The 25,527-nt window shown below is 44.5% G+C and overlaps 1 protein-coding gene across 1 annotated transcript in view; it reads right to left on the reverse strand.

The window, feature by feature from the left end:
- The window catches only part of AQP9 (aquaporin 9), a gene marked incomplete at both ends in the record, with an annotated part of 33,454 nt that extends 13,106 nt beyond the window's left edge, over positions 1 to 20,348 (reverse strand). The window contains 2 exons of the mRNA XM_080934309.1: positions 3,455 to 3,581; positions 20,238 to 20,348. Coding sequence (XP_080790435.1) covers positions 3,455 to 3,581; positions 20,238 to 20,348 — 238 coding nt within the window. The remainder of the gene's footprint in view (positions 1 to 3,454; positions 3,582 to 20,237) is intronic.
- Between the last annotated feature and the right edge of the window lie 5,179 nt (positions 20,349 to 25,527).

Raw genomic sequence — 25,527 nt, forward strand, 5'->3', positions numbered from 1 at the left:
AAAATGTCAAAGCATGAATGACCCCCCTGGAGCCTTACAAGTAAGTACTTCATCTGTGGGGTCTTGCTTTTATGGGCTTCAGAAGCCAGCTTAGTAGGAAGGTTGGAAATGTTAATTTGGACAAACACCTGGGCTGATGGGAAATCCCTAGAACCAGGCTGCATCTGTTCCTTTTCTTCCCATGGCTGCCTGGAGAGTCCCTTAGTTACCACAGGGCAGGCAAGGGAAGATGGGACAGAGGATCCAATAACAGCCTACAGACAAAATGAAACACCTTCCATTTCTAGACTTCAGAGGGGAAGAGGGTCTGAGCCTGGCGGAGTCTCTAAGCTTAGAGGAGTTGAATCTCTGAACACAGCAGATGAGGGAAGGTACCAGACAGGACACAGGGCATAGCTGATCCTCTTTAAAGGGGCAGAACCTATGAGCCAAGGGAGACAGCCTGGAGGCACTCACTGCAGAAGGACAAGAGGCACTTTAAAAAGTCACCTGAGGAGTGCCTTGCCGAATGAGCGTTCTAGGACAAACTTTCTTCTAAGATAAGATTTCCTGCAGATAGGTTTACACTTTGCAATCTCTGGCAAGCGCCCTGAAAGCCTAATTAGCTTCAGGTCTCATGTGACGTCAGCCACTTAGTAGTCATTTTATATAAGGAGATCATCAAGGGGCTTTGTTTAGACAGTGCAGATCACAGACATCTAGGGATGGCTGCTTGGACATCAGAGAGGGTAGATCTAGGAGGGAGCTTTGATAACTTTCAAGAAGGGGCTAAGGAGTGACAGGGAGTTCAGAAATGGAGGAGCAGATGGGCTACAGAACTTCCTGTCTCCGGATCTGAGAGGATTACAGCAAGGCCAAGGCCAGAGCAGCGTAGTGGAAAGAACATGAGCCTCCAGGGTCAGAGAGTCCTGCCCTCAAACGTTGGCTCTGCCACCATCGCTTTGATGATCATATTATCCACATAAAGACTCCGCCCCCAGGAGAACAGCTGGAGCCCAACAGGCCCATGATGTGGATCTTGGGTGAGCTAAGTGGATTCTTCTAAGATTCTGTTCGAGACAAACTCCTTCTCATCATCCCTGCACAATTCTGTGATAGATACCTTACATTTATTCTGTCTTCAAGGAAGGCTATTCTGATTTTTCAATTAATCCATTTACAAAATGCAACATCAAAAGTAGTTACCAATGTGGTCCACTAATCCACCAACCCAAGTTTAAGTCCCTAAGACCCATATGGTAAAAGGAGAGATCTTTTGGCTTCCACATGCATTCCATGACTTATGTGCATACACACACACACACACACACACACACACACACACACACACACACACACACAGCTTAAAAAAATAGTTACCATGAGGCAGCCTACATGTTTTGAGCAGCATGCTACATAATTAGGTGTGGTAAGCTCGGATTGGTTGGTTGGCACACTCACAATGGAGCAAGATGCTAAAAGTCCTTTATAGCAAAAGGAGTTTTATACTTCAAAGTAAAAAGCCACTGACCCCATCAGCCTATGGCCACAAAATGGAATTACGTTTATATTCGTGTCCAGCATGTACTGGTTGTTCCTGGGTCTTCACAAAGGGATTTTTATGTGCCTATCAAAACCCTGATAGGCACCTTCCACACAATGCTCTTCTCTTGCTCCAAGGCCACTGATGTTGTGTTCTTTGTAGCTGTCATGGAGATTGCATGAACTGTCTCTGCACATGCCTAAGTCATCAATCCTCAGAGCATGAACTATGCTAGTTTCAAACAGAGGCATGATAGGTACCTCTACTCCAACTCCACACTACCATACCCTGAGCTGGGTTCACCCGCCTTTTCACAGGGGTTACATATCAGATACCCTGCATATCAGGTCTTTGCATTATGACTCATAACAGTAGCAAAACTACAGTTATGAAGTAGCAATGGTTGAGGTTCATCACAACATAAGGAACTGTATTAAAAGGTTGCAGCATTAATACGGCTGAGAACTAGTGCTTTAAACCCCGCCTCCATGTTTTAAAACAATGGCTGAGAATGTTCCATATCCACGTGGATGTGTTGAGAGTACACTTACCCAAATATGCTGGAAGGTGTAGGGATAGTAATGGAGCATCTTGACTGCTTGTTTCAAGAGTGTATTTCCTGTCTGCTGCCATGGTCCCCCACACTAGCCTAGCTTTGGCATGAACAGGGGAAATATCCGGTAAATATTGTGCTTTCCTTATGGTGAGAAATACGATGCAAAAGCTCGACAACTTGGCTGGCAACACTGCTCATGCCAAACACATCACAAACAGAACTCTGGCTGCCTTTCTACAGTCATGGAAATGTCATCCAGTAAAGGAGCCTTCACATTATCATGCCCCACAGGCTTCAGGGAGCCTGGGCATCGTTCGGCATTCCAAGACCAGCCAACTCACCCTAGGATCATTTTTTCAGAGCAATTTTGCTCCTAATAGACCACTGAGGGTCAACTTTCCTCTGCCTCTTTGTCAAATGCAGAATTTATATCAATTTAAGGACGCTCCCTCAGCCCCATCTCTCTCTGTAGGATATGAAGACAGTAACACATTCCAACAAAATGTTGCTATAAGGGAGAGAGATGACTATGGATGGCCAAGGCCCAGCACAGTGTCTAACATGCCAAGGTGTCTGAATGCCCTCTTCTGACCAGTTTTGCTGTAGTTCATGGTACTCACATGGGAATCTCTATGACTCAAAACACTTGGTACTACTCCTGGTCTCTTTCTAAGTTTCCAGACTGCATTCAACAGCATCCTGGCATTTTGCTTTGCAAAATCCTGCAGGTGGCCATTGTCAACCTGGCCCTTAGGGGAAAACTAGTTTAATGTTTTCTAGTTCAGATACACGCTGTCATGAAGACTGAGCTGATCTTGCACAAGACCTAGCTTCTCTGATTTTAGCTGATAAGGGTCCATGGACGTGCCTCTGCTGGTGTGACCTTTGCTTAGCTATTCACGAGCTTATCTGGGGATTGGCTTCCAAGCATGAGAGTCATAAAATAAATACTGATTTCTGGACAATATACTGCAGCTACCAGGGATGCCTCAGGTGTGAGGGCTAACCCCGCCTTTGCAAAAGCTACTAACCATTTGTTGGTATTAAACTTTATCATCTATATAAAAAAAGATCAATACATATTCTTGCAGGATTGTTGAGACGTAATAAATGAAGCATGTAAGGTGGTCAACCCTGCTAGCACACTGGGACTGCTGTTAATAGTTGTGATAAGAAGCTCTACAGTGGGACTGGAGAGATAGCTCAATGGTTAAGAGCACTGACTGCTCTTCCAGAGGTCCTGAGTTCAATTCCCAGCAACCATATGGTGAGTCAAAACCATCTGTAATGGGATCCAACACCCTCTTCTAGTGTGTTTGAAGACAGCAACAGTTTACTCACATAAAATAAATCGTAAAAAAAGTTCTACCACATACCAGAGACACCAAAAGTCACATAAAGAGCCATCACAACTGCCATTGCAAATCCAATATTGATTGTGAGGACTTCGCCAAAATGTCCTCGGCTGAGGACTGCTTGGGCAATGGAGCTACATCCAAGGACCTAGAAGGAAAGGACAAAACAACTCTTAAGGAACTGGGCATGGGCACTGCCTAGTGTAATATGCATTCATGATAACAAGTTGTATATTTATGTTTGACATAAAGTCTTGAGTTATACTTCCTTAGATACCAAACAATTCAAATTAAATGCTCTGCTATCTCCAAGGCTACGTTTAGGTTATAGATGAATGAATATTACTAGGTGTTTGCAGTGTAAACATTTTGCCTATAACTTATATATCAGGTAAGTTCACACCGTGGTTTAGACTCCTCAAAGGGGTGAAAAAAGAAGATTCCAAATTTGGGAGTGCAAAAAACTTTATACAAGATATTTATACAAATATCTTCTTGATAGAGATGAACTGACTCTATAAAACTTCTGTGAGGTGTCTTAGGAGGCCCCTTGGAGAATATAATTTATGTGAGACATTCAACACATACACAGTGATTTCAGCTTACCTCTCCCCAAACGGAGGAGACAGATAATAAACTGATGGTCTTTGGGTCCCACTGTCCCCAGTTCAAGGATAGATCCACCCATTTTGTTTGTGAATTACTGGACTGAGGAGAAGCAGCCGAGCCGAGCCTCTGGAGGGAAGCCCTTGGTATGCACATCACCACAAAAGAGACTTTGACTTGATCCACAGCCTTGGTGCCATATTCTATATTAAATGGTAAACCAAGTCGCAATGCTGGTGTGTTCTTTTCCCTGGCTCCGTTCCATAGCCTAACAACTGACCCCCGCCCCGTATCCCTATCATCACAGCTGTCCAAACTAAACTCACATGTGTTCCTTCATTTTGTCTTTGTATAAAGCCAACCAAATGCTGAGTATAACTTCTGAACTAAATTAATATCATCAGTATCATCCTCAGGAAGTAGGGTTGGATATTACCGTCATCTGAGATGAGCTACTCTAGACAAAGAGGCAGAATCGGCTGCTACCCTCCAAACAAGAGCCTGTCCCTGCTACATATGCAGCTGGAGCATGTGTCCCTCCATACACATATGTAGCAGAGGATGGCCTTATCTGGCATCAGTTGGAGGGGAGACCCTTGGTCCTGTGGAGGCTTGATGCCCCAGCATAGGGAAATGCTAGGGTGGTGATGCTGGAGTGGGTGGGTGGGTGGATGGGTTGGGGAGCACCATCATAGAAGCAGGGGGAGGAGGGTGGGATAAGGGGTTTTCAGAGGGGAAACTGGGAAGGGGGATAACATTTGAAGTAAATAAATATTAATTTATTGGAAATCAATTAAAAAAAATAAAGAGTCTTTCCCTGGTTATGATTCTGCTGCGCAACCCCTAGTATAGGTCCAACAGGAACAGGAAAGCTTGAACTGGCTTTGAATGTGTCCAGAGAGACCTCTGACCTGTCTGATCTCACTCTGGTATGTATTCTCCATTTCTTCCCTAGATATTGAAATTGTCTTGGAGGAAGCAGCAGTAAGGAGCGTTGTTGTAAATCACATTGTAGGCTGAGGGAAAAGAGCAGAAGGAAAGGGGAGATCTTAAGACTCATCCCTGTGCCCCCAAGCCTTCTGTCATCTTTCACTTATATTCTGAACTGTCTTCTCCAGGCATTCTCTCATCAGCTTAACCCACTCATCTACGGCCTCGGTTTCTGTGAATAACCTGGAAGGTCAGAAGGCCACGTGAGCATTGAGTTCCACCTCCGAGCTACCTCAAACTTAAGATTACAAGTGTGTTGTGGACGAGTCCTGGATTTGGGGAGGCTCGGCAGGACAGTTCATTTCTGCTCCACTGGAACGGTCTGGAGGCTCTCACACTCGTGTGTCTGCCTGGGTGTGTCTGCCTGGGTGTGTCTGCCTGGTGGTGCTATTGGCTGCTCACTGAGGCTTTAACTGGAGCGCAGCACAGTGTCTACAAGTCTTCTGCATGGTGGCTTGGCCTGTTCATAGCATGCTGTGTGGGTTTAGAAGGTGAGCACCGTGCAGCTCCAGAGTCTATGATCTTAATTCCTGCACCATGTCCCTGGCAGTCTGTCCCATTTTGATCATTCTGAACTGGAGAGCGGACAGAAGGAATCTCTTGTAGGTATTTTTATTTTTTTCCTACATGACACATACTCCAGAGAGAAAGAAAACATATGCACTTCAAGAATGTTGGTCTCCACATCTACTGGCTTCTAATATATTTGTATAAAATTATCAGATTGCTGCTTTTTCAGTTGAGTGTGAAAGCTGTTTGTATGGCAGTGTAGATGAACACATTGCTTCTCAATCTCAGCTTGTCCCTCCACCAAACAACAGGCCTTCCTCCGGCTTGCTTCACGGGGGTTTTCAATAAAGGCTCAAATGAGACAACACCAATGAAAGCACCACCTAGACAGCAAAGGGTGATCATATATGCAAATGCAGAAACTGTTTTCAATGTAAACGCAAAAGGAAGCTAAAAGCCAGTGAATTCGAGTAATTGAGTCCATGAACTTTAACCACGAACTCACTTCCGGTACTAACAAGGGGAAGGTGCACTGAGGTCGGGCAGTAGAAATGGTCGTTGTGTTACTGCTAATCATAGAATCAAATGTGGGCAAGAGGGAAGTTGCAAAGCTTCAAGTGGTTTTGCTTGTTTTCCTTGACTTTCCAAAGACCGGTCATCTTATGAGTGTGTGCTACCACTCTGGGGAGGACTGAGACAAAAACAGAGCAAGTTCTGGCTTAATTCACAGATTGTTTTATGCCTTTGGGGGCAAAGGAAAGTTTCAATAGAAAAGACAGGAAGTATTCAAAGGGGCAGGCTGGTGGTTAACTGGAATGTGAGGTATGCAATGCCCTTCTATCGCTAGCCACTAAGCCAAACATTCTGGAGCTATCTTGCCTTCCTTCTTCCCCCCTTGAACAGTCATAGTGATGTCCTTATTTTTTCCTGAACCTTCTGTCTTAGCCTCGGGCCTGAGACCCCACCACCCTCTAGCCATCAGTAGTGGAGCAGATGCCATGGTTACCGTTGCACTCAAAAGTCTCTCTGCTGCCCAAGAAGCATCGTTGCACATCCAGGCTCTCCACTGCCTTGTCCCATGGAGCCCAGCCCCTCTTCTGCCTAAAACGGAGCTTCAGTGTTGCATGCCAGCCACGTTGAGCCCTTGGAACTGATATCTGCCACTCCAACCTCTACATGTCTGCTCACGACCTGCCTTTCTCCTCATCCGCTTCTCCAAACCCAATCTGTTCTCAACTCTGAACTAAAACTCTGCCTTCTTCAAGCACCCACCACCCTTCACCGAGATCCACTGCCCTTTTCCAATACTACCAAATGCTACAGTCCTTACACATCACATTATGTTAAGATGTGCCACCAAGACCACAGGTTCTCAACCTGTGGGTCGCAGCCCCTATAGGGCATGTGGAAAGATCCTTTCACGGAGGTCATCTAAGACCACTGGAAAACACAGATGCTTACACTATGATTCATAACAATAGCACAGTTACAGTTATAAAGTGTCAATGAAGATAATTAAGGTTGGGGGGGGGTCGCCACAGCATGAGGATCTGTACTCAAGGGTTGTGGCATTAGGAAAGTTGAGAACCTCTGCTCAAGACTGTTTCCCCCTAGATATAGAACCCAGTTGGTAGAGTGATTACCTAATATACAGGAAGTCCTGGATTCAGTCTTCAGCACCTCACAAAGGTATGGCGGTGCCCTAATAATTCCAGCATGTGGGAGCCTCATGGAGGTAGAAGGCCAGAAGTTTGAAGAGATCCCACCTACCTATCGGGTCCTGTGTGAGGCAATGTTCAACACTCTTCCAAAAAGGCCATGATGCTATGATGTCTGCCAGCACTGCTTTCTCTTCTAATACTCATGCTAAAATAATACTCGATGAAAGAGTAAGGGTTAAGCACAAGCAAAGCTTTACTTCTTGCAATCATGATTACAGAAATGGGGGGAAAGAAAGCTTGGGGTAAGATGATTTTTTAAAAAAATCAAAAACAAAAAAGAAGAGGAATGATTTCTAGGAAAGATTATTTGTAAATTCCAAAAGTTACAGTTTGAGTCCCGAGCTTGTGACAAATCATTTACTGGACACAACATGGGACTTTGTGTGCTGAGATGACTTTTGTGAACTGCTGGGGTCAGTAAGAAGGAAGAGGGAAGGCTGGGCTCTCGTTCTTAATGTTGTCATTGTCGTCGTCATCACTGCTGCCCGTGACCACTCTCCAGAGTCTCCTATGTTTATCACTTCCTTTAAAGTGTCAAACAAGACGTCCCAGCAACAGAGCCTGAGTTCTGATCCCCGGCACCCACAGAGAGCTGGGCTTGGTACCACATACCTGTACCCTGGCTCCAGATGGGAGGTAGAGACTGGAGCATTGCTTGAAGCCTGAAGCTTGATAATCAGTTAGCCTGGCCTACACCAGAGAGAGCAACGAGACCCTTCCTCAAACAAAACAGGGGGTGAGGACCTACACCTCTGAGGCTGTCCTCTGCTCCACACGCTGGTGGCTGACAAAAGAAGACAAACAAGAGCACTTTCTGACTTGAAGGCCAAAGACCTGGACAGGCCCAGTTTTGTGGAGAGGAAGCGTGAGGTGGTTTCCTATCCATGGTCACCTATTCCATCTTGAGAGAGAAGAAACAAGCACAGAACTGTAAAACAGTGTTCTGAAGCGTGTTCCTTCTTCTGTTCATCTTCTGTGTTTATTTTTCTACTTCACAATAATGTATAATGACATTTTTTGAGAGTCTAAGGTAGCCCAGGCTGGCCTTGAACTCAATGCTAACCAGAGTTGACCTTGAATTTCTGATCCTTCTGCTTCTGAAAGGCTCAAATCACAGGCATGGACCACCCTGCCCAGTTTGTTTCGTTCTGAATAGAATGGCTTTGGGGATTCACACCCAGTTTATGTGGTGCTAGGAATGCAATTGAGGATTCCTGTCTGCTAGGCACCCACCCTCTGACTGAGCCCTGGCTCCGGGCCATGATAATCTTTTAGTAGCAAAAGAAACCTGCTTTAGAGGAAGCACTGTGCTATGTGAGGCAACTATATCCCTCAGAGAACTCCCCACAAAGAAAACAAAACTTCCCAAAGCATTTACAGTACACGTTTATGACCACTACTCCCCCAAATACAAATCAAAGCTCCTCTATGAAGGAAGGTCAATATATAAAAAAGCAATCAGAATGACCAGCTCCCAACATCCTGAGAAGATAGAAGGGACCTAAGCTATTGGGAATGTTTTGGGCTTTAGAAGGACAAAGTTATAAACAAATAAACCCAGGGGACAAGAAAAGCAATTAAGGAAAAGTTAAAGGAATAAAAATACAGACCAGCGTTACCCGGATTAGATGCAGGGAACTGGGGAGTTAGTTAGTGAGCTGTAAGGCAGAAGTGGGATAACCGTGTGAAGCTCTCAGCAGGAAAGGAGTGGCGTGAGACATACAAACTAGTACCAGCACATGAGAGCAAAGGCAGGTCTCTGTGGGTTCGAGGCCAGCCTGGCCTAGAGAAACCTTGTCTCAACCAAACAAGGGGACAAACCCAAAGATGGAAAGTCACAGTCTTTTTCCAAAGACAGACCACAAGAAAGGCAAGGTAACAAAGGTAATAGTTGTCTGCGACTGGCAAAATTGGCAAATCTTTATGTTGAAGATGAGGAATAAATATATTCAGTGGTGTAATAGAAAATCTTACAAGTAATTTTTTTAATTCTAATATTATCTACCAAAGAAATACATATTTTTTAAGGATCTAAAGGCTAATAATAAACCTGAAACAGAAACAAGAAAACTTGAAAAACACCTATTATAAAGTCACTAGTTGATCAGTTAGCAAGGAACACATCCACACAGATGTAAAGGCATGTTTGTCCCGTGTCTACTTTTTTGGCAGAAGCAAGGGCCAAACAAAGATTTCACTTTTGTGGAGGTTTCTCATATCAGCCAAAAATGTAGGGGGAAGTGTCCCTTTGAGATGTTAGTTAGTTAGTAAGCTCCAGACACTCCTGAAGCTCGGGACAGTCTGGCAACTACACTGCGAATGCACACAGTCTCAGCAAATCCCAAACAAGCACAGTTGATCACTCAAGTGAGTCGGTCCTAGAAATGACATCCGATGAAATTCTGTATTCAGAGAGTGAGGGCAGATCCGGAAGAGCTTAGCCAAAGGAAATGACCTGGTGGCCTAAGGAACACCGCCAAGCTGTGGTTTGTAGAACAGGAGCACACAAGACAGGTTGATACTGAGAATTTAATCCTAATTAATATTGTAATAGAAGAGAAACTAACACCTAATTTTTTAAATTAGAAAATGAGTCAGTAGTTGAGAGTAAATGTGAGTAAGTCTTCACTGATAATAGCATTGACAAAATAAAAGGAGAGAGGGCTTGAAGGGAGGTGCCTATGGGACAAGGTGGGAAACTGGGAATCGTGGGATTGATAGCATGTATGGAATTATCAGAGGAGAAGTAAAAGTTGTTCTATCTTTTTAAAATTAGTAAAAATGATACTGATGAAGAATTGAGATATGAAACGAGATTAATGGGAGGGAACAGATGACCGGAGTTAGAGCCGTAAAAAGCTTCAAAAGCAGAGGGCAGAGAACTCATAGCACATGAAGGGCCCACGGAGTGAGGCAGATGTGGGGTGAGGGAAGCTGTGGAGGCAGTGGGAAGACAGAATGGTCACAGCTGATACTACTGGGGCATAAAATAAAGAAACCTTTGTAGACACTGTAAATTGGGCTTGCCTACGAGGCTCAAAGATTTCAAGAACTAGAGAAAGCTGTGTAGATGCATTTAAAAATTGTTGCTTTCAAAAATGTTAGTTTTCAAAATATTGGCCACTTTAAAATGTGTGTGTGAGACAGCCAATGAGCCACAATGACTTTATCCTTCCCTTTACTTTCTAATTTATTGGGGTTGTTTGTTTGTTTGTTGAGAAGGGTCTCCCATATCCCAGGATGGCTTCAAGCTAACTGTTGAACTAAGGATGACCTAGAACACTGGTCCCCCCTGACTCTACCTCCCAAGAATCAGAACCACCACACTTGGCTGAATTTCTTAGACAAATCTATTGGTTTCCACATAAGGAATCAAGAACAAAAATCTAAATTGAACCTATGACTTTTAAAGGGAGTCTTCCCTCTCCTCATTCTTCTTTCTCTCTCCTTCCTCCAGTGTATATATACACTAAACAATCTTTAAGGATCAGGTAACTCCCACCATATAGAAAGTGTTCTCAAACCAGTGAGATGGCTGTGAAGGTAAAGGCACTTGCTGTCAAGTCTGACAGCCTAAGTTCAATTCCCAGGACCCCCACAGTGGAAGGCAAGAACTGGCAAAATATTCTCTGACATCTACATGTGCACATGACCTCACATATACAAGATAAAGAAATAAAATATAATAAAAATTAAGCATTTTACAAACTAGGTAGGAGAGAAATAATTCTAACCCATTTCAGGGGCCTAGTGCAGCTTAATAATAAAAGTAGACAAGGACAATATATATAAAATATGATGTTGGTGGGTAGTAAGATGCTCGGTGGGTAAGAGCGCAGGACCCAGGTTTGGTTTCCAGCATCTACACAGCAGCTCACAACCATCTGCAGCTCTGGTTCCAGGGAATTCAGTGCCCTCTTCTGGCTTCTGGAAGCACCATGCATGAACATAGTACACGTACATATATGCAGGCAAAACATTCATATTCATACATATATAGGAAAAACAAATAAATCTTTCAAAATTATGATCTAAATCTTTAACAGGATGTTTCACATTAAGTGTAGGATGATTAATTAGAGATGAGTACCAAGAATGTAGGGATTATTTGGAGCTAAAATTGTTTTGTTTATCAACAGAATTGACCACCTGAGCAGATAAAGCAGACTCACATGTGCATAAACTTGTGTGCCTTATAGCTGCAGAAATTGTACTCTTAAAAAATGTTTTGAAATCAGCCCTAAATAAGAATTCTTTTGAAATTATGGTATTCTCCAGCTTCCCCCAGGGATTATTATATTTAAAACCAAAAGTCATGAAGTTGACAATTGGGTGATAAGATTATTAAGGCTTCTACAGCACACAGAGTTCAAACTGCAAAAACTGTGACAGTGGAAGAAATCAAGTGTTTAAGGGACAAAAAATGGCAAAGTCTTCATTAGCTTCTGAAGGAGAAATTCTTGACACTAGCAAAATCAAAAGACAAACCAAAAAACCCAACCCCATTTTAGAATGTGTTTGACTGATACAAAGTATAAAATTCTAGTGAAAACCAAGCAATGATAGATCCACTTCCATGTTCCCAGATGAGAAAACTCGACATTCTGAGCATGTCAGTTGTCTCTAGAGTGATGCATAAATTTAAATCATATTTTCTCTTAAGGAATTTCACAAGTTGATTGTGCAATTCATATAGAGAAAGAAAAGACTGGCAATATTGACAAACAGTGACAATTTAAAAAACTGTCAGAAGCATGTAATTTGTAACAAAAATATGTGGCATTAGTGCAAGTCTGGACCTTAGTCACATTGTTTAACCTGATTGAGCTAGTCACAGAAATGAAATACACACATATGTGACCTGGGATATGACAGAGATGTTATTTGGATCCATGAAGAACAGAAAGACTGTTCAGAAATGGGGCTGGGCCAGCTGTCGTCTTTACAGACAGGGATGACAGACATCTATTCTACAACACACATCAAAGTAAAGTATACTGACTCAGAGCTCTAAATGCGAATAAAAAAAGCAGTTGACCTTGATAAACAATGGTATATCTTTAGTGTCTGGTTCTAAAATATCCACAACCCTTAACTATGAAGAAAATCTTTGAAATCCTAAAGAGAATTGGTCAAAAGACAAGTGCAGGGAGCTACATTGTCCTGAAATTCTCTGCCCTATCTTTCAAGTGAGTAGGGAGAGGGTGAGGGAGGGGAACGGGGTATCAGTACCCATACTTGAATATAAGGAGAATGGAAAATAATTATAGGCTGCAACTGGAAGCCCAAATCTGAAATCACTTTGTTGAGAAATCTTCAAAACATATCAAGTTGAAGCTGGTAGAAGGGAACAGACCTAGACATAAGAGAAACGCTTGTAAGCATGAATGTACATGAGACTTGTACAAAGACGCCCACTGCAGGAATGCAGCCTATAGAGAGCAGCAGTTCATAAGGGCTCGGCACGGGTGAATTAACACCCTTAATTTCCACTACATAAACCCAAGAAGGCAGGAAGACTACAAAGCTATGGCGAAAGCTGCGAAAACAGTAACATGACTGCCTGAAGAAGCAGCAGCCCAAATTCAGGAGCATCTCCAGGAGTGTTCACTTTAGTACAGTGGAGGGTTTAGCACAAGACTCTAAACCCAGCTCTGCAGTTGACATGCTTGGGCAAGTCACTTGAGCCCTAATTAGAAGTCACTCACACTAGGTCTCAGTAGCATGTAAACAATACCCTCTCCTCAAAAGACTTTGTTTTTAAGTGTGTCTAGTTGTAAAAATTAGATTTAATAAGCGATAACCATTCATTCCGCCCTTTCTTGCTGTATTCTACTTACTTAATAGAAGAAGGCCATCTAGAGCCCCCTTTGCATTTAGAGCCCCCATGAAACACCTCTGAGTGGGGTCGGGGAAGAGTTAGCTTTTTTACAGGATGTACTTTTTTAAGAGTTCAAGCCTTAGGTTTTCTTAAAGATACAAAAGACCCAAGTACAGAAACACAAAGGACTATACACATCACGCATACATCACAAATAAATCATAAAAATGACAAGAAGCTGGTGAGAGTTCTGATGTCTTGTTGTGCAGGGCAGAAAACACAGCGGAGCTCTGTGAGACTGTGGGAGTCTGGTCCCTCACCGGAAAGTTGGTGGCATCAGACTCCAGACTGAGGTCTCCATGTCAGAATCTAAGGAAAGAAGACCCTGACAACTCAGATAAACCCTCCATGTGGGTTAGCTTCATAATGCTCTAACAAAGTAACTATGAGAAACAACATATGAGAAGAAGGCAAGATTTGCCGGCCATGGTGACACATGCCTCTAATCCCAACGGTGAAAGCTGAAAAGCAGAAAGATCAGCTCGAGGCCAACTCACCTGCGTAGCAATATCGAGACCATCTTGGCCTACGTGATAGAAACCTTGTCTCAAAAACAAAACGAGAAAGGGAGCTGAGGAAGAGAATGAGGAAAGGTTTATTTTGTCGGCTCATAGCTCTAAGGGGTTTAAGTTGATGGTTTGGCCCACTTGTCTTTCAGGTGGAGTGTATGGGGAGGTACATACTGAAGAAAGCAAAATGAGAAGGAAGATCAGAGTCCCCGTGACCTAACTTCCTCCAGGGGACCTATGCCTCTCAACAGTGTCACAGGCTGGGGACCAAAGCCTTTAACACACAGGCGTTGGGCAGGTTTAAGATACAAACTGTAGCATTATCTTTGTCCTGAATGAGCCAGGGAGCGGCTGACTGTAGACACTTCTGACTCACTACCCCACAGGCCTGCAGGTAGCTTCCCGTAACCCTCTGTCTTCACCACCCAAGGCCTCAAGTGGGAGGTGGTTTTGCAAAACCATGAGCTAGAAGAGTGTATGAAGAGGAAACAAAGGCTCTGACTGAGGGAAGAGTCAAGTAAGGGGTCTTTTGAGATCCAGTTGTCAGTAGGTCCTTTGTCATGAGACAAAAGGGAGGTCTCATGCTGAGAGTCATGACACACACTTTTAATCTCAACTCTCAGGAGGCAGAGGCAAGCAGCTGTCTGTGAGTTCAAGCCCAATCTGGTGTGCATATCAAGTTCTAGGCCAGCTAGAACTACACAGTGAGACCCTGCCCTTGGTGTCGGGAATAGAGGTCTCCAGGAGAATCCAGAAAACGGAAATCCTAAAAGAAAGTTGTGTACTACGTTGTCAGTGAACTCTAAGATCCATGAATGGATGGACAGGTGGCTGAAACATCAGACAGACCCAAGTGTTGCAAGAGTTTTAGAGTATGTTTGTAGGAAACAAAGACAACATATATACATCTAGTCGACCTTCTAGTAAATGTTGCAGCCATATCATATTTGCTCTGAGCATGGGACATCTCTGGTGTCCAGTAATGGTGGTGTATTAGGAATGTCAAGGCCAGCTCTTGTATTCAAGGCCTGGGGGATCCTGGATAAAAGACTGAAGGGTGCTATTCCTGTTTCTTTATCTGGACAAACTGATCTGGTCAGTTTCCTTTCTCTTCCAGGAAAGGTAGAAACGAGGCAGAGTCCAGATGAGAACACTCTGTGCTCATAGGAGGAAAAAGCTCAGAGGGAGCCCAGGGGCCTAAGGCCGGGCTGCTGGCTCTAGGCGGATTCAAAGGACACAGAGTTGCATCAGCGGGGCCTCCGCTCCTCTTTCAACAGAAAAGGGTCAATCAACACGTGCCTGTTCATCCTTATCTTAGTACCCAGTGTTTCCGAGCAACCTAGTAGACCAGAATTACATTGAATTATGCCCTTTAATCAGGAAGCTGAATTTTTTTAAAGCTTGATTTGAATATTTCTTAAAAACGCTGATCACATATTCTAAAACTCTCCTTGATCAGATGTGCACTTGCAGACTGGAACACATGCAGTTTGTGGTGATGACTTCTCTGACCAGTATGTCGGATTAAGAATTTGCCCAGAATGGAACTTGAAACCTGCTGTCAGGCTAGAGAGATGGCTCAGTGGTTAGAGCACTGACTGCTCTTCTAGAGGTCCTGAGTTCAATTCCCAGCAACCCCATGGTGGCTCACAACCATCTGTAATGACAGCTGATGCCCTCTTCTGGTGTGTCTGAAGATCGTTACAGTGTACTCACATACATAAAATAAGTAAATAAATCTATTTTTAAAAGAAAGAAAGAAGGAAACCTGCCAATGCTCCCAGAAAGGGGCCAGTCACAGAGGAGAGCAACAAGAACCCTGTACTCCGTGGGATCTGTCATGTCCGAAGTCCATGCTACACACATTCCTACTCTTATGTACTCTGTGTTCCAGGACAATTGCTTTTAATTTCCCTCCAGGGCACAGATCAAGGACATTGTGCTTATTTAAATGATAAATTTAAATAAGCAGTTATGTTTTCTTTTTCATTCTTGAGATACCAAATGATAGGTCTCTAGCATGGGAGAATTATGGGTCTTCCCCACTGCCCTTCCCGAGGAGGAAGCTTTCTGGAACATTCCCCTCAGCATCAAGGGTAAGAGCATCTTTGCATCAAAGAATCCTAAAACTTATGGAAAAGAGCACAGAGTAAGGTAGCCACAGCCTCTTGGAGGAATAGGAACAGTAGTGACAGGTCCTGGGAAGTTCAGCAGAGGAAGAGAGTTTCACTTTTTTGTGGGTCCCATTTGTATTTGTGCAGAGCTCTGTGGAAGATGCCCAGGAGGAGATGTGGGGAGGGACAGGCAAGAAAGAGGGAAGAGCCGGGGACTTTGTGTCTTACCTCTGTGAGAGCTAGCTCCCTTTGGGTGGCATTGCTGAAGACCTTGACTGCAGCTGAGAAGTGTAGCCGGAGGCGGGGCAGGCTCCCCTGGGAATCTTTGGCTCCCTTCTACCTGCATATCATTTGTTGGCCACTCACATAAACAGTCTTTTTTCTTTTTTAACGTAGGAGAGGTGAAGACACCATGTGTCCCAGGTGCCATGCCTGGTATCATGGATGCCTGACCATCTGTTTACCATTCAATTCTTATGCCCATGAGCACATGCCACTCATGACTTCTATCTATGGAAGAAAGTAGGGGTGCGGTAGGGTGAGAGTAGGGGTGGGGTAAGATAAGCTGAGAGATGGGAAGTCTAAGATCCCGAATTAGAAAGAACTCCGTTTAATGCCTTTCAGGTGTGGGCATCTGGCTCTTTGAGGCCTCGCCCTTCCCTTTCCTCAACAGTTTATGAAAGATAAAGAAGAAACTGTTAGCTGCAACTTGTTATTACTGATGTAACTATGAACTCACGTCAATGACGACTATGGTGTCTTGGTAATGAACTATCTAAGCTACCTGATAGAACCTGTCACACGCTCCCTTTTCCTCAGTTCAAAATGCTTAATGCTTCCTTTGCAAGAGGGAGATATACTGGCAACTTTTCCCTAACATCACTAAGGATAAAAGGCCTATATCTAAAAGGTCTTAGTGTCTAACAGGCTAGATTCTGGCTCATTCCTCAGCTTATGACTTGTTTGGTTTTGTTTTGAGCCACAGTTGACAAACAGCCTTTTTCATGAGGCTTTTCTTTCCCAAGGACTACAAACCAGGTCTCCTTGGCCATTTCAATTATTATGGCGTGAAAGAGTTTGAAGGGGCCCCTCAAAAAAAGCAGATTCTGAGATGGCTTCAGACTCCCGGAATCCGGCAAGGCGGGAGCGATGTGTCTAGCCTCTGCCATTTTCCCAGTGTTCTCCTTCCAGGCGTTGTAAGGGGGCAAATCTTTATTAGAAAAAAGCCAGGCAAGATTTGCATTTGCCAACAGATCTACAATAATGTTCCGGGGTGATCTTAAGCACAAGTGCGTGCTTCCAATAGCAAGGACTCTGTCTAGGTTTGAAAGAAAAGTGAGCTGAGATGAAACTTAGTGGAATATCTCCTGATAAGGCTGGCCACTAAGTGGGGAAGCTGGGAGACCTAGCAACAACCCTCTGAGACTTTAGAGGGAGGGGCGTCTGACTTTAGCAATCTAATTCTCTGCACCACTCCACCACGGGGCTGCTGCATGCTGGGAGCTTAGCCACTTGGGAAGAATACCAGAGAGACTCAACCCTGAATGAGGCTGGCCCTCCCCAGGGTGGCATCTGTTATCCAACAGTCGGGGGATTTGTTGTTCAAAAACTTCCACTTCTTGTTTGCACTTCTCTTTCAGGCTTACAAAACAGAACATGACAACCAAGGTTCTAGACTCTACCAAGCTTTACTTCAGCAAACAACCATATAATGTAAATTGGAATTTACACCAGAATAAGGTCCAGCTTTCTCCCATGCAGCATTTAGATGGTCTAGCATCTGCTTGGAATTGCTGGTTTGTGTGGGTGAAACTGTTCTTCTTACATGACATCAACACAGAATGCAGTGACCACAGATCCGTGCAATTGCCCCGCCCCCCATCAGCAATCAGCCAGTCTAGTTTGCAGTAGACATCAATGATACTCGACAATGACACGGTTCATGTGGAGACAGCATCAGGACCTACTGGGCGAGTGCTCAGGCCTCACCTCCCCATACTGCAGTACCTTTGGAAAACTCCAGGCTGTTTGAACTGTTAGACTGATCCACTCTAATCTGAAATTCCTACAACTCTCTCCTTGGGTTACCATTCATTGACTTGTGCGTTTCACAGGATTCAGGGGAATCCCGAGTTTACAGGTTTACTCTAAAGGATTTTGTGAGGGGTATAGAGGAAAAGAAGATTGAGGAATTAGGGAAGAAACACTGCCCTCTATGACCCTCCCCATTTGGCTATCTTTTCACTTTTCTATGGAGATTTTACTACATAGACAAGACAGAAGAATGAAGGCCACGTGAAGTGGTCAGGACACTCACAGTCTACGTCTATAACACTAGGTTAGGGCTTGAAGGCATAGCTCAGGGAGAAAGTGTCCGAATATCACATTCACAAGGCCTTGGGGTTGATTCCAAACACCAAAAAACAAGTTAATAAAAGTCACTGAGTGGGAAGCCAGCAATCTCGTCTATCCAGATTCCTCTCTGCCCCTCTCTATAATGGCATTCCTTCTTCCAGGCTACAAGGCTGGGTCTTTCTAAAATGAGGGTCTTATCACCCATGATTACATGGGCTAGTTCCAGGAAATTCTTTCACAGAAAGCTTGAAAAGGGCAGGGGAGGGTGGAGATTGAGAATTTCTGGCCTTGGAAGAGGCAGCCTCAAGTGTGTAGGGCAGGAAGCAGGATGATAGTAACATAGGGAAGGGGGCTCCATGATCTCAAGGGTGAATGCTAGAAGCGGCTTTCATCGTCTCCGTGTGTAATGGGATTATGAAACTGGTTCTTAAGAAAGAAGGAAGGGCTTTAAAATGTGTTCCGCTGCAGAAAAGGAAGCTGAGCTCCCTTCCTCTTTGTTTTCTGCACTGAGAGGTGGCGCAGGCTTTGCTCACTCCTCTATCTAAGTCATTTAGGCTCCAGTCAGGCTGTGCTGACAACTCTTTCTATAGGGTCAGACTTTCAAACACCATGACCCAGGATGGGCGTGGAAGTGCACACCTTTAATCCTAGCATGCTGGAAGCAGAAACATGTGGATCTCTTTGAGTTTGAAACCAGCCTGATCTATATATCGAATTCTAGGCCAACTGGAGGTAAGTAATGAGACCTTATTTTAAAACAACAACAAAGACTCCAAGCATCTCCATATCTGGCTGGGGGCAGTTTTCCAGGAAGCTCTGGCTGGAAAGATGACTGGGGACATTATTTTTTTTCCTCACTTTTCCTTCTAGCCTTGAACCAAGGTGTGAAAATAAGGAGCTTTCAAATGGGGGGAAAGAAGGAAAAACTGTTTTTATCTCTCCCAGTCCTGACTCAGCCTGCACATGCTACCCCTTTCCTTTTCAGTGATCCAAAGCCAAGGAATTTTTTCTTCTAATGTACAATTTAAGGACAACCCTCTAGAATCATAAGAAGCTGAAATTATGCCTGGAGTAAGTAGGGGTCTCTCTCTCTCTCTCTCTCTCTCTCTCTCTCTCTCTCTCTCTCTCTCTCTCTTTCTCTCTCTCCCTCCCTCCCTCTCTCTCTGTCTCTCTCTCTCTCTCCCTCCCTCCCTCTCTCTCTGTCTCTCTCTCTCTCTCCCCCTCCAAATGACCCAGGGAGCACTAGATCTTAGAGCCTGGGACCGGGGCCCTCACAGCACTTCAGTATCTGGACTCCATTTTACTTTTACTTCTTGTTTTGTTTTAACAGCTGAGCAAATCTCCTTCAGAGATTCTTAGGCCTGTCCACGTTTATCTCTATGAAGTTCTTATAAGGGCTCACTTAAAGATGTTGAAAGATTTGCTGAAATCAAGTTAGATCAAAAGAGGAAAATTATATGAAACCAACACAGGGCTATGCACACACCACACAAACCCCAAGTTCTGATTTCCCAAGTTAAGTAGGTCTGGTGAGATGGCCCCAGTAGATAAAAATGTCTGACACTGGGTCTGATGGCCTGAGCTACATCCACCCCTGGAGCCCACGGGGGTAGAAGGAGAGCTGACTCCAGCAGGCTGTCTTCAAATGCACACATAGATAAATAATGAATAAACAAATAAAGCTGCCAGGCACCTCTCTTGGCAGCCTGCTCCATGCTGTCTGCATTTATTGAGTATTAATGCATTGTTTCAGGTGACTCAGTCACCAAATGGGAAGTAAGCTGGACACACAGATCAGTTCTTCAACTTGAAGAAATGTCTAGCAACTCACTCTTTCATCATAAAAGCCACTGTAAGACACTTTAGAAATGAAGAAGTACTCCCCTCCCCCATCGCCACTCCGATCCACTGTCTTGGATACACGTTAAGAGCAAGAGAAGTTCTTATGGTGTGGTCACCTTGTAGCCAAGCAACCTAGAAAGTAACTTGCTGCTACCTGGAAGGGACTAGATCAGATAATCAGAGGGGGGAAATCCCCTGCGCCAGAAGCGTGGCAGCCAGGAAGTGGGGTTAAGTCAGAACTGGGGACACTGAAATCTGAAATCGGGAAATACTCACAATCATTATAAAAGTGCCCAGGAACTCGGAGAGTGTCTCCTTAGCTATACGGCTCTTCAGGGCCAGCCTCTGCATGAGGCTTTTCTTGGCATGATTCTTCTCAGAAGGCATCTTGGGGTTTCTGCCAGAGGTACACTTTCCACCAAGGTCTGCTTGCTCTGTTCCCTGCCTTCACTACCACATTAAAACAAAACAAAACCAAAAACAAACAAAAAAAACCAAAAAACAAACAAACAAACAAACAAAAAAAACTCCACTTAGCTCTGCACAGATCGCTGGAGGTGACTAAAGAGATACTTGATGTGAGAGCCTGTCCCAATTAGGAGCTGTGACTTAATCTTTGTCTGCCTCTGCAGTCAGCCCCTCCCTCCCTGCTCACTGCTATTTGTTTGAAGTAATGAGTTATAACCCCAAATCCTCAAAACGATCCTTTTTGTACCTGATAGATTAATCATTACCTCTATTCTCTGTTCTCTGGCTGCTTTTCTCTGTTGGCTTTCTTTTTTCTTTCTTTCTTTTTTTTTCCAGGGGATGAGAAAAGAGATGCTGCGTTGGTTGTGTTGCCAAACCAGAGATGGGCCTCGGTCCAGAAGAGATTTGCGTGTTACACAATTCCAGCCTTCTGATGATTTGTTTTCTCCTGTTCGGAAGTGGGCAGTTTGGGTGTAATTTAGAAATGTTGAATCAGCTACGGATACCTTCACTGTGTACACCCTCTACTGAAGGATTCTTCCCAAACTGGAGAGTGCAAGGGAGAGATAAGTCCCCTCCTAGGAATGCTTTAGGGAGTTCCTGTGACTACAGGAAGCTGAAGTCTCTAAGAAGGGCTCTAAAGATGATTAAAGTAACATATGGAAGGGCAGTTTAAAGGTTCCACAATGGCAAGGTAAGTTTATGGAAGGTTAGTACTGCCTTTAATCCCAGCCCTGGGAGGCAGAGACATATTCATCTCCGTGAGTTCAAGGCCCCAGGCTGGTCTACATGAGTTTCAGGATAGTAGGAGCTGGCTACACAGAGAAACCCTATCTTGAGGGAAGGAAGAGAGAGAAAGAGAGAGAGAGAGAGAGAGAGAGAGAGAGAGAGAGAGAGAGAGAGAGAGGTGTTAAGGTGCTAAGCAAAGTTTAAGAGTCAAGAATCAGAAGGACAGAGAAAGCAATACACACCAGAGGGCTGAAATTCTAGCCCCCTGGCCAGTCAATCCCATCCCAATTAAAGAAGAAAGGGGTAACTGTACCCCACTAAGGTAGTTTAAATCTGGTGAATTAACATCCTTGTAGGCCACAGACTACATTTTATAATAGCTTCTTATCCTGACCAATAAGCAAGCCCTGATTTCCAAAGCTGGTTTGTCTGAAAAGATGGAATTCAAAGCAGCAGTCTCTAAACACCTCCACTGACTTGAACCCTTGCTATCCTCCCTCCCGCCTTCCCTCTCTCCCACAGAGCAGCCTGCCCCAGTTCCGGTGCTCTTTAGGGCCCTCCCCTACCTTTGCAGGAGGCCCTCAGTTATTTCCAGCAGAGGAGGCAGGCTGGGAGGGGGGAGGAGAGGATGTGAGGAGAGCAGCTCGGAAGAGCCCAGTGGCAGGATCAAACACCTAAGCTGTAAGTAAAGTTTACAGTTCAAACCTAAGAGGTCAAAAAAAAAAAAAAAAAAAAACTAGCATTTTGGCTAGATCAATTGATTAATGATTAAATGATCATGGTGCACGTGTGTGTGGAAAAAAAAAAAAACAGAAGTTTGCTTTAACTCCTGGTTAGGTGTTCATGGATAGCTTTGTCTTGGAGAGTTTCCTATGACCACATTATGCCCAAGTCCCAGTGGCTAGACCAGAGGAACAGGACTTTATTGCTCTGACTTCAGCTAATAAGACACAAAGCGTGTTCTTCAGAGGCCAAGCTCACTCACCTGACAAATATTTATGGCATACTTAACGTGTGCCAAGCACTGCGTGTAGCAAAAGCACAGGGCGGTCTTGCTTGTCACAGGGCTGGGTCTGATGGAGACCAGCAGATGAAACAAACACACGGGCACGAAGAGACAGTCGCAGTTAAAGACACACGCTCTACCGGTGGGGGCTGAATTCCTACGTGCAAATACAGCAAGGGGAGTTCACCTTGCTGGAGAGATCTCTGCAGCATCTCCCAGAAAGTCATGTCTGAGCTGAGATCAGGAGGTACAGGGGCTACTCACGTGAAATGGGGAAGGAAGTGGGTGTGAAAGGCTTTGAGGAGCAGAGGGGGGGGGTGCCATGACACTTATCAAAGAACCAGAGAAACACCCAATGTGGTTAGCCTCCAGGGCAAAGGAAGGAACAGTGTGAAGAATGAGCTAGGGTGAGGGAAACTATACTGAGCCTTGTAAGTTTTGCATCTGGTTAAAAGTGTCATAAATCATTGGCGTAGATTAGCGTAGATTAGACATGCTAATGAGGTCATCAGATCTTTGGGTTTTTATAAAGATCACCCTCCCCTACCTGTACCTGACAAACTACTAGTCAGTGATGGACTCAGTTGTGCAACAAATGGTTGTCCACCAGGCTCAAGGGCTAAACCCATGGCCACACAGACAGTCCTGGTTAAAATCAATGGGCCACAAGCCAAGTTGGGCTGGCTCACACCTTTGATCACAGCACCCAGGAGACAGAGTCAGGCAGATCTATGAATTCAAGGCCAGCCCTGGTTACAAGAGCAAGTTCCAGGACTGTCAGGGCACAGAGAAACCCTGTCCTGAAACAAAACAACAAGTTAACAGATCACAAACAAGACAAAGACAGGGTGCTACGTGGAGGAAGAGAAAGGCAGGGTGGGCGTGAGAAGAAGCAGAATGCCCTATGTACTTACACTAAATTATTTCCTAAAGATTTATTTGTTTATTATATACAAATACACTGTAACTGTCATCAGACACACCAGAAGACTTCAGATCTCATTACAGATGGCTGTGAGCCACCATGTGGTTGCTGGAAATTGAACTCAGAACCTTTGGAAGAGCAGTCAGTGCTATTAACTGCTGAGCCATCTCTCCAGCCCCTGCATTAAGTTATTAATGATCAAATTTAACCAATTTAAAAAAAAAAAAAACTCTGAGCCATGAGTTGGAGAGGGGATTAAAGGGAGCCCTAAATGGCCGCATGTAGATTCATGTGGGGGTGTTCCATGACTCTAAAGCTGAGTGGCAGTTTTCATAATGAAGAAGTGGAGGCTGATTAAGAGTTCTTTGTGTCCTGAAATGGAAAGGGTTTGTGGGTTAGACATAGAAAACAAATGAAACTGTCAAAGGTCCTCAGCTGGCTGGGGAAAGTGGCAGAAAGAGCGATGGGAGGAGCCCTGGAGAATCCCAGGACTGCAGTGGAGACTGTGAGTTCCACTTGTGTGACGTGGAACCACACATGCATGGGAGAGATATGAAGTAGGAAGCAGTGTGGGCTCACATGCAAAGGGTGCCTGTGTTCTGAGAGATAATCAAGGAAACCGTTAGGACTGATCAGGAGAGAGTGCAGAGCCTAGAAATAGAGATTTGGGAAATTTATTTCATGCTTAGGTGAAGAAGTTAGCATCCATGGTTCCTACCACCACAGCTCATCATCAAACATAACTCCTCACTTCTGTCTGCAGCTACCGACCAAAACCTCCCAAGTACTCTAAAAGGGTGAGCAGTGACGTCACTCTGCCCTTCCTCCATCTTGGGATGTATCTTTCTGGAAGCACTCTCCCCTCTAATATTCTAAATGAGTGCATGGGGCTACTTGTAGTTTCTATTCGTGCAGCCATCAGTCAACCCATTCCATTCCATTAATCTGTCTGTCTGTCTATGCATGATATCCACCCATCAGTCGATCTATTCCATCCCAGCCATCCGATTACATCATATCCCATCCATCCATCTTCCCATCCTTTCGTGCAGCTGTCTATCCATCCAACCCTCTCACCCACCCATGAAAACACTTCATTAAACACTGTCTATGCATCAGACACAGCATTAGGCACTGGGGATTAAAAAGCAGATCTCTTCTGATAAGGAATAAGTGAAAAGGTCCTGCAAACGACTATCCCATCCAACAAAATGGAGGTACACTGAGCCAGAACTCCACAGGCAGACACCTGGAAGACTGTTCCACACTTGTCAACACCTTGACCCATTCTGCTATCAACAGTCCTAACTCAGTGCCATACCGAAAGTCCAAGCCCAGCCTCTGGAGTGTGTTTAATTCCATCTGGATGTAATTCTCCCTGGCTCCAGCATTCTCTTCTGCATGCCTAGCTTTGCCCACTCATAAGATTGTCAATTGTTCACAAATCAGACCACCTCATACCCTGACCTCATTTTTTTGACTTCCCTTACATAGTTCATTCAGCCTTAGCTCTGCCCGCTCACACTTGGAAATTATGTCACATCCCAGGACAGTTCCTCTTGCACAGTCTTTAACACTGCAATTCATATCAGTCATTGAAATGACCATTCCTGGCTTTTGTTTTGTTTTTCATTTATATTCTTTCTGAAATCTGCCTAGCATCATTCTTGAAAAGTCAGCCTGCCTCCCAGCCGAGTGTTTCATGAGCAAGCCTGGCTCCATGACACAGGTGTACTTACCTGCATCCTGAGTTCCACTGACCTGCTGGCTTGTGCCTACACCCTCGATACCAAGCCCAATGCTGGGAATGTTTGGCCATGGATTTTTCTCAAGTCTTCTCTCCTCAACAGCTGGGCGATACCAGGGAAACTCATATCATTGTATTGATTTTCCCTGTGATGGGTAATTATGATACAGCATTAGTATTGCTGCTGTGTCTCCCGTTAACCTTTGCTGTTGATGGCTCCAGATTTTACCAAGAGTTATAATCAATCATCTCTGTGGGGCTGGACCCCAGGGAGTCCTGAGTATAGGAGACAATCCAGAGCCCACCCTGCTCCCTTCTCCACAGCAGGAGCATGCCTTCCCAAGGCCCCTTCAGCTCCTGTTGCTTGTTTTCTCAGCACAGCTTATTTCTGCCCCCTCCCGGGATCCCACAGAAAGGAAGTAGGGCTCATTGGCTTTAATTCTTTTCATGTTCCTCCTCAAAAGTGTGCCCCAGTTTTTGTTTCTATGTCTTCTCCTTTGTCTTCTCCATGCAGTGAGCCCTCATTCTGGCTTCCTGATCCTGCCTCCAGCCAGTTAACAGTCCCCTCACACCCTTTCTTTCCTAAACTGGTTTTTATCCTGGGCCCAAAACAAGCCCAAGTCTCTCTTATGCTGAAAACAGTCTTTCAAAGCTGTTTTTCTTCAAATTACCATTTCTTCTTGCTGTTCCA

The sequence above is a fragment of the Micromys minutus genome (genome assembly GCF_963924665.1).
Source record: "Micromys minutus genome assembly, chromosome: 21".
Classification (NCBI taxonomy): Eukaryota; Metazoa; Chordata; class Mammalia; order Rodentia; family Muridae; genus Micromys; species Micromys minutus.